The sequence below is a fragment of the Cololabis saira genome, chromosome 17 (genome assembly GCF_033807715.1).
Source record: "Cololabis saira isolate AMF1-May2022 chromosome 17, fColSai1.1, whole genome shotgun sequence".
NCBI lineage: Eukaryota > Metazoa > Chordata > Actinopteri > Beloniformes > Belonidae > Cololabis > Cololabis saira.
This window is the reverse complement of record NC_084603.1, coordinates 14,932,087-14,941,861: the sequence shown is the minus strand read 5'-3', so window position 1 is coordinate 14,941,861 and position 9,775 is coordinate 14,932,087. Positions and strand designations below refer to the sequence as shown.

The window sequence follows — 9,775 nt, the reverse complement described above, 5'->3', positions numbered from 1 at the left end:
TTTTCTCTTTTATTGCTATTAAAATGTTCATCACAGCTAGATGAAGCTGTTTGGTGTAGAAACACCACGTCCCATTGAGATTTCAAAACAATTTAACTTATAAAACCTTTAAATATCGACATGTTTGGATTTTAAGATAAACATCTTCACTATTTCCAATTACATTTTAGCTTTTCAAACCACCACGAGTCTCACTCTTTAGCTCTTGTGTGTGAAACAAGAAGTTCTATGGAGGAGTGGTTTGTTTAAATGTTATAAAGTAAAAAAATATCAGGCGAGATTAAAACAATGATTTGATTGTATTTAAAGGAGCAACACATAAAATCTGCAGTACAAGTTTCCCCATCTCTGCGAGAGCAGCCAGAATAAAAACTCTGAGAGGGCAAACTCAGAACAACTAACATTCTTAGCCGGAAAACGTCTCTTTAATCAGAATCTCTGACCGAAAACTGGGTTTGTTTCAGACCCGGATCATCTGAGCCCGCTAGAGAAGTTCCTGTTTCCGCCGCTAGAGGTCAGTAAAGTCCCGCGGAAAACTGACGGGAACCACGTGGAGCTGGAGCTGGAGCCGAGCTCCTGATGCAAAACTGAAATACATCAAACTGGGGAAAATACAAGCTTGACGGCGATGAGCAGGAAGAGCTTTGTTGGGTTATTTCAATAATTTCAGAAGCTGCTGCCAGAGGGTTTTTTTGTTTTAGTTTTTGTTGATTTTCTTTTAAAATCTTATAACGAGACGATTATGCTTTTGAGTTTGGCTGCTCTCACTTTCATGAACTATAATGCACGACCAAAACAAATACTGTTAATTATTACTATTATTTATTATTATTTAGTTTATTATCATTATTTATTATCTCTATAATTTTTGTTAATATTAATAATATTAATCCAATTATATTACAAAAAGCTCGGTGAAATTAACTTAATTACTGAACTAAAATTAAAATATGTTAAAACAGCTCAGATACATTTATTAAGGTGTCGACAAGCACAGAATTAAACGTGGGTTTTTAGTTTTCAGCAGTTATAAATGTGTGGCTGCTGACAACGCTGAGACAGCGTCCCTATTTCAATCTTTAGTTATCCTTTATTCTACTAGGAGTTTCCCCGCACTTATTACAGTCTAATGTTTGTTAAACAACTAGTTAACCAAGACTACAAAAACAATAATAATAATAATAACAATAATAATAACAATAATAATAATTGTTATCATAATTATCGCAAGCTTTCAGTATATGACTGAAACGGTCTCAGTTGATTTGTTTCGCGAAGATACGACCGAACACAGAAATAAAACATGGACAATATACTATAGGTGACATTAAAATAAACGTGAAGGTTTCCAAAGAGAATGAAGCATTTTTGCTGTTCCCGGCTTGTATAAATTAATTTCTCGCAGCCCCGTTAAGAGTGCGCCCTGCGCGTGTTATTTGCTCCTGCAGGCCGCGGTGCGCGGCCATCAGCCCGTCAGGCTGATCCCGGCGCGGGCGTGACAGCCGCTCTCAGGTAGATAAACACCTGGGCGCGCCTGCCTGCAGCCTGACACGCGGAGACTCATCGCTGCTGAACACTGTCAGTCTAGCGAGCAAAAGCCTTTAAATCTTGACTGCAGCCTGCTTGTGTTTCTGCTGTCTTTCTTTCTTTCTCTCTTTTTTCAGACACCACCATCCTCTGGAAATGACTGGAAAATGTCTGGGAATTAATGCAAATAGGATCTCAAGAAAAAAAAAAGTGAAAACAAATAGGAGTGAATCAGGATTGATTTAACTACAAATATCCAGTTTGGTGGGGGAAAAAAGGCAAAAAAAGCAAAACTGCTAAAGTTAGACTGCATGGTTGGATCGTGCGCGCTGCCTGCAAAACAGATTTGTGCTCATGCACTGATGTTTGTGCGCATTGTTGTGCATCATTAAAAATAGAAACTCTCACTCCTTAAAGTCTTTTTAGTTTCTCACTCTCGTAGGCCTTAGATGCAAATAAAGCAGGCTTCCTTGAGCTTCTCTGGTTCAGATGAGTGAGTTAAATGTCCTGGAGATATGTGCGTTAGTGGGTGCGCGCGCACGCGGGCGCGGGCGCGGGGGCTTCTCCTCTCTGGACGAATCGGTTCCGTGTTGCGCGCCGGAGTCCGCGTCTCCGCCTCTCCGCCTCTCCGCCTCTCCGCGCCCCTGCTTCCCATTGACGCACTTTTTAAGCGTCTTCCCCTTCTCCACCTTAAGGCGAGCAGCAGCGGCGGCGACCAATCACCATGCCATTACAGCCTTCAGAGGAAGCTGTTTATGGGGCTGCAGCGCTAATTAGGCTCATGAACTAACAAATCTGCCTGCACGAACCCGGCGAGGAAAACGATCACATCCATGGATTAGTCTGGGAGTAGCCGGGCGCTTTTTATTTTGGGCTTTTTTTTTCCTCCTCCGACAACCGCCGCTTTTTTCTCCTCCACAACTTATTTACTGCGCAAAACAAACTTTCCCCCTTCCTTGGGTGTGGAGTATTTTTTAAAGCAAAGAGCACCGAAGACGACTTTCCCACCTAAGCTGGGGAATCTGGAGCATCAGACCATGTTTCAACCCACACCCAAGAGGTGTTTCACGATAGAGTCTTTAGTGGCGAAGGATAATCCCGTGCCGGCGTCGCGCTCCGAGGAGCCCATCAGGCCGGCGGCTCTCAGCTATGCAAACTCCGGCCAGATGAACCCCTTCCTGAACGGCTTTCACCCCAACGGCAGGGGCGTGTACTCGAACCCGGACTTGGTGTTTGCCGAGGCGGTCTCCCACCAACAGAACTCCGTCCCGGTTCATCCGGTGGCGCCGCCGCACGCCCTGGCCGCGCACCCGCTCTCATCCTCGCACAGTCCGCACCCGCTCTTTGCCAGCCAGCAAAGGGACCCCTCAACTTTCTACCCCTGGTTATTACACAGATATAGGTACTTGGGTCACAGATTTCAAGGTAAGTTTTCAAAAAAGTGCTGCTTTTAGTTCAGTTTTACGCACGACGCGCGCCGGGCGGCTGCGGTGGGGTGACTTGTTAGTATTTTTATCTTCTACAATATAAAAGCAGGGCAATTTTAAGGGGGTATGTTCTCCAAAACTCTATTTTAAACAAACAAACAAAAACAAAACAAAGAAAAAAAAGCACACACACACGAACAAAAAAAAAACAGACAGAAAATGATGTAAATGAATTATGGAAGAACTGCTGATAGTCTCGGAGAAAGAAACGCCTGTCGCCTGGTTTGTGGGGCCGATATGCTGCTCACAGGTTAAAAAAGAAGTCCACAAATTTTGGCATGTTTGTACACTGTCGGTGTGCCCTTAACATACTATATTAGTGTCAAAAATAAATGAAAAAAAAAAGACTAGGCTGGACGCATTTCCTGCTGCCCGAGGAGATTTTTTAACATAATAATATTTATATGTTTAACTGAAAAATATAAAATATTTAGTTGGTTTTTCTGACTTTTATTTTTTTAATTGTTTTTCTGTCACTTGACAATTTAAATATTTTTTTAAAGAATTTATTGTATTACTTTTAATTTTGTATTTCAATTTGAGCCGCGCTTAGTTTGTGACTTTTTTTTACTTTCTGTTGCTCATTTTGTGATATTTTCACATCACTTTTATTTTATTTATTTACATATAAAAGTAATATTCCGTAAGGTGTAGCAATGTATTTTTTAGTGACTTTCTAAGTTAGTTTTGACTGTTGTGCATTTAGATTTTTTTTTCCTCAAATGCAATTTGGGATTTAATTTAATTAAGCAGAATTAAGGCTCTGCTTTGTTTCTCTCTGCTCTTCGTGCTGGGGGCCTGCTCGTCTCAGACGAAGATTAGAAAATTATTCTACATGCACATATTTTCGAGTAGTAATCCTCCTTTTTTAATTATTATTATTTGTCAGGTAACCTCTTTCAGTCTGTATTATTATCCATCTCCAGCCCTGGCCACGTGTACGTCATTGTTCCTCAGCTGTATTTTCCCAGCCTCATGTTTGCATCTAAACAGTTAAATTCCTCTAAAATGATGGGTTGGGACGGTCTCTAAGAGTTGTCGTTTTCTGCCTGTTTGCAGGTAATGAAACGAGTCCAGAGAGCTTCCTTTTGCACAACGCGCTGGCCAGAAAGCCCAAAAGGATCCGGACAGCTTTTTCACCTTCGCAGCTCCTGCGGCTCGAACACGCGTTTGAGAAAAACCATTATGTGGTGGGAGCAGAGAGGAAGCAGCTCGCCCACAGCCTTAGCCTCACAGAAACTCAGGTAAGAATCTGCCCGGTTCCACCTGGCTGCCGTGACGCACGGCCAGCTCTCTGTGCTGCGTCTCGGTGGATTTTAAAAAGCTTTGCGTTTGAAATCCTCCATACTTTCATGTTATCATCATGTTTATTGTCATCAATTATTTCTACATGATACTAGATGTCTTTCATGGCTTATATATGCGTGTTGTTTTCTTTTTATTATAAGTTACAGTAATATTTAGAGTCAAACCGCTAGAAAATGGCACCACATTTTACGCACGAAATTACACGTGACTTTTAAAATTTGCAAAACGATATTTTTCTTATAAACTGCTGCCAAACGGTTTCTACTGCTAAGCAGGGGCCATAAATGCTTGTTGTCAATCGAAGACAGGAGGCTTTCTGCTGGATCAAATCCACCGTCATTGTATGGGCCTAACCTCATTTCAGGAGGGCTTGAATTACTTTGTTTTGGGAGGGGGGTGAATGTTGCCTTTCAAAATGGAGGGCAAATTAACCAGTTAACCATTTTATGGGATAGGCGATACAAAGAGCGAGGCGGGTTCAGCGGATTCCCCCTGCCTCGCTGAGGATGCTGCTGTTTGAGCCGTCAGACGCGCTCCTTTGTCCGCGCTCGCTGCTTTGGACGGCGGGGCCTTTGGAGGAGCTGAGGGGAGAAATGAACCGTCACCTCCTTCAATTAACCCACTGAAGGCTTATTAAATGCACCTCAGTTGCCATTTGAGAGCTCAAAGGGCTGCAGAGTGACAAAGAAGGAGCAGATAATTTATCGATTTAGGTGTTGTTAACTCCCCGCGGTACTAATTATTGACAAATCCATTTAGTAGAGATTGTGAATGCTGAATAGCCTCCGATTCACATGTACTGTACCTGTGTTTTTCAAGAATTCTCACGTCACTAAAAAAGGCCTTGACCTATTTCCAGAGTGCATTAACGCGTATGCAACAATGGCATGTCTGTGAGCATCAGTTTTAAATATTTTTCCTGACTTGTAACATTTATAGATCTCGATATAAAACGGCGCTATGACAGTTTTATTAATAAAAGACGGGTGACTTATCATTTAAAGGCTGAAGTTGGTCGTTTTGTGGTGTGTATTTAATATCACAACGTGGAGTTACACTAAACTTCAATTCCAGCTCTCATTGAATTACATCTGATCTTTTTCTGTTGTTTTTTTCCCCAGTGCGCCTCTGAATGCTTGGCTTTATAGCCCTTTTTACGCACTGGCCAAAAAACGGCTGGACCCTGATTACTGATGCATTTTTCCTCTTTTTCTTCTCCTTTTTTCCCCAGGTAAAAGTGTGGTTTCAAAATCGAAGGACGAAGTTCAAGAGGCAGAAGTTGGAGGAGGAGGGATCGGAGTCGCAGCAGAAGAAGAAAGGTTCGCATCACATAAACCGGTGGAGACTGGCGACTAAGCAGGCGAGCCCGGAGGAGATCGATGTCACCTCGGACGATTAAAAAAACAGACTATATATTTACACAACACGCGTATATAAAAGGGCCCGAATGAAGGAGGAGATGGATACAGGATGCCGTAGAGACAATGAGAGGGTACTGAGCCTCGGTCAGGACTGGGAGATCCGGAGTTCTGCAGCTGAGGGTGAGACACACCTGGCTGGCACCGCTCACTCCAAACGAGCCCGGACACAATGACTGACACTATCCAGCCACGTACCCGAACCTTCCACACCACCACTACAGACCCCACACCTCCACCTAATTATATTTTCTCTGATTCACATTGAACATTTGCACTTGAGAGGTTTTCCTTTCTCTCTCTTTTTCTCTCTCTCGCTCTCTCTCTTATTTCTATCTCTCTTTCTCATTTTTTTTAACGTTTCCACTCAAGATACCAAAACACCAAACTGCTTTTGTAAAACTTGAATTTGCATGGTCTAGTATTTTTTTTTTCGGTAGTTATTATAAGTTGACAGGTTTTTTTCGCCCCCCCCCCCCCCCCCTTTCCTTCCCAAAAAACAAGAAAAAAAGAGGAAACCTCAATTTTGTTTTTAACTCTATTTTCAAACTGAGAGATGTCGTGCTTCTTCCTTTTTACAAAGTGTGCAGTCTTTAATTAATGATACTCGTGTAAAAGTGATTGTGAAAACATATGAAGTCATAGTGTTTTTTTTTTCATTTTTAAAGAAAAAGAGATCAAAAATTAATTTTTATGAAAAAAAAAAAAAAACTCTTTCTAAAAAACGGAATCCGACCACAGATCCAGTACTTAAAGGGAAGGTGTCCGGACATTCCTTGAACCTATAGAGCTTTACAAACGTGTTGTCTGCCAGGACGTTGACCCTCCAGTGAAAGTTGCCACGAAGGACTAAAAAACGCAAGAATTGACGGGAAAAATCCAAAAGAACTTTAAGCACTGAGCGTATTCCATGTACAGAAATGCTAAAAGTTAATGTTTCTGTTCAACCTCTTTTACAGAATGTAAATAATTTTTGTGTTTGTGTTAAGTTTGCTACAATTTTAACACAAAGTATACTTCCAAGAAGTATGTAATTGTCAATATTTTGTCAATAAAGTTTTATCAGTATGTTGCGCGCAGTAAAACTGCAGGCTTTTTGCTTCATGGAGCAGGAGAGGGAGAGGATAAAATGATGCTTATGTGGCAGTGCGGGGTAACTGGAAGTGAGGTGACTCCGGGACATGTCGGGGAACCGGGGGAGAATAAATGCTGCGTGTTTCTTTCCTCCGTCCGGCCGATGCCTGGCTTTATGTGCAGGGCTGCAGCGTCTGCTGCGCTCCGGCTACAAAGAGACTCCACAAGCTTTTGTGAAAGTGCAAATCAGTTTGGGCAATTATCATGCGAGTAATATGAGTTGGGGGAGAGAGGGGAAGCATTGCCCAGTGGTCCACTTTAATCTCTTAATCCACAGATCCAAGGGGGCTTGGTTGGACATAATTTAGTACAATCTGACTACCCCTCACGACGCGATAAGGGAAGGTTGCAATGTGCCGCAAAAAAATGGGATCTTTGTTTAAAATCTTGTCTTGCGGGCTCCATCGGGCTGTTTGGACGTGGGACATTAATGGACTTCTTTAGCTCAGCTAAAAATACTATTTACATGCAGGAAATTATTCATTAAAGCGCAAACAAAACAAAACAAAACAAAACAACGCGCACAGCGGTTTAACTTTAGGAATTTAGACTAAATTAAACCTGATTTGTTTTATTTCTTACAAATTAGTATAACACAAACCAAACTTGCATTTGGAAAAAAAAACCACATGTTTCACGAGTTAAATATAGCTGTTTTTGCATTTAGGGAATTCTTAATCATTCCGTAGATTATAACAGCAATAAAAAATCTAGAGAGAATACCATTAGCTTTGGAAAAAAAAAAAGGAAAAACTAAAAGCTTTATTACAAACCCAGCTTTGAAATAGGGGGGATTAGAGGACTGAAAGGGTCCCACAATAGTTAGAAGAAAAGGTTTCATGCTAATGAGGTTAATGCCCTTTGTATCTCCGGACTCCACAACTTCATTACTCCTATCTCGGGCAACACCGAGCGGCTCAGAGCCTCACAATCCACTCGAGCTTTTCCCTACCCTGCCTATAAAGAAGGATTTGATAGCAGTCCTGTTCAAACTAGATAATTATATCTTTTCAAGTTGGAATTAAGATAAAGAAAGTGCAGTGGAGGCGGCGAGCCTTGATCCGCCGCAAACAAATTCGGCGCACTCTGTCCTCCCCCCGCACCGCTCCGTGCGCCTTTCTGGACGCAGCTCTGCTGCTCATTAGAGCCTGGCACCATTTGATTAAATTAAACGCTGTTAATTTTCACCTTAAGAAAAATAAATCAAATTAAAATAAATAAAATAAAAGGATAATATAATTTTCTGATTACATAATATTTATTTAAAATCCACTCCCCGACTGTCGTTGGCAAATAAAACTGCAAGTGACTATTTCTGCGTAAAATGCCAATGAAAACTAGAAAATGTCCTAAAAACACAATTTCAATCAACTTTAAATCCAACCCCATTGCAGAAATAGTGGAAGTGAAATTGCGGCATTTGAGTCAACCCTGTCTTTATATCACACTGCAAATATATAGATTCATTTTTCACGTTTGGAAAATTCCACGGGCGCTCATTATGGAGGACGGTCAAGCGCAATTTGAGACTGAGGCCGCAGGAATATAATTGCTTTGGACGGGATTCAAGCGGTGCGTGCGCGTTGTGAGCTGAAGTGAAGTAGGCCCTCTCATCAGATCCGTCTGCAGACGCTCCAACTGCGCGTAAAGGCTGATTTATGCTTCCGCGTTATACCGTTACACCGTTACGGCGTAGGCTCTGCGTCAATTTAACGCAGAACCATAATTCAGGCGTAAAGGGCCGACCGCGGGGCCCTTTGGTGACCCGCTTATCACAACTTAAGCCGCTCCGCTCGGCCTGGGAGCCCGACTTCCCCCACAAACCATCACAGCTCCGGGAACATTTGATTATTCCTCACATTTTCGCCACCAGTTTGCTCGTTTTCGGCATTAAACATTTAGTCTGCAACCCTGAAATGATTATCCGTCACTGAAAAGAGTATAGGGCCCTATCAAGTGACCCCACTGACCCAAAACCTCTAATCTGCAATTAGCAGGTATAATTACGCCCCGCTGACACTAGTAATGCGAATAGTGGCCGAGGGAGGAAATACAGCGCCGGTTATTAGTGCGCAAAGTCAATAATTGATCGAGGTGGGATCTCCTTTAGTAAGTTGGGGGAAGTGATGGCGGTGGATTGGTCAACATGTGCAGGTGGTGGTTTTATTCCGGGGAGCATCATCTCATCAGGTACAATGGACGTGCGTGAGGCGGCACCTGCGGGCCGACTCTGTCACAAAACCACCTCACGTCTAACTTGATCTGTCCCGTTGCACAAATTGCCTCTGAAATGGATCCTTGAAAGGAGAGAATCCACCCTACACGACTCCTCCGGCCCTGACATAAGGTGCGGCGATAAATATACAAGACTAATGGGCAATTACCATACAATCACTCTTCAAATAGCTTACATAATAATAAATTAAACATCGGCGCCTTGTATTCGGTTTCTTTCTTTCTTATTAACAACGAAAGGAGGGGCGTTTTGCAGCCACGATGCGTTCAAGTGATTATGTTTTCCAAACGCAGCAACTTCCTTCCAAATGTGCCATCGGGAGAAGTCACGCGTGTCTCCGTTTGTCTCTCTGCTGCCACGAAGACACATCTGCGCGGGTTCTGGGTCCCGACTTATTTCCAATTTAGATTTTTGAAGGAGATGACGCATTTAAGTGTGTGATTACACAGGCTCTTACACCGGGAGCGCGTCGGCCTGCTGCTCTCAGCCTCAGCGACACAAACAGGGACAGAACTGAATAATGCGGCCTGAGCCAAAAACCCTTTAGCCGCCATACAGGGAAATTAAAAGAAAACTAGTTTATTAGGAGACGATGTCAAACAGCATCAGCAACATTTCAAGGTGTTCCGGCGCTAATGAAGCCAGAGCTGGTTTACAGCTTCTAC

At 42.6% G+C, this 9,775-nt stretch overlaps 1 protein-coding gene across 1 annotated transcript; it reads left to right on the top strand.

Annotated features, from left to right (window-relative positions):
* The first annotated feature begins 2,235 nt into the window (after positions 1-2,235).
* Positions 2,236-6,774, top strand: emx2 (empty spiracles homeobox 2). The gene is made up of 3 exons (XM_061745047.1): positions 2,236-2,952; positions 4,074-4,258; positions 5,554-6,774. Exons 1-3 carry the CDS (start codon positions 2,565-2,567, stop codon positions 5,719-5,721), a joined length of 741 nt encoding a protein of 246 aa, XP_061601031.1. The 5' UTR covers positions 2,236-2,564; the 3' UTR covers positions 5,722-6,774.
* The last annotated feature ends 3,001 nt before the right edge of the window (positions 6,775-9,775 follow it).

Bases quoted from the DNA above. Each gene is read 5' to 3' on its own strand.
- emx2 (XM_061745047.1), top strand. From the start codon at position 2,565: ATGTTTCAACCCACACCCAAGAGGTGTTTCACGATAGAGTCTTTAGTG. The intron at 2,953-4,073 runs GTAAGTTTTCAA...GCCTGTTTGCAG, and splicing joins CTTGGGTCACAGATTTCAAG to GTAATGAAACGAGTCCAGAG. The intron at 4,259-5,553 runs GTAAGAATCTGC...TTTTTTCCCCAG, and splicing joins TTAGCCTCACAGAAACTCAG to GTAAAAGTGTGGTTTCAAAA.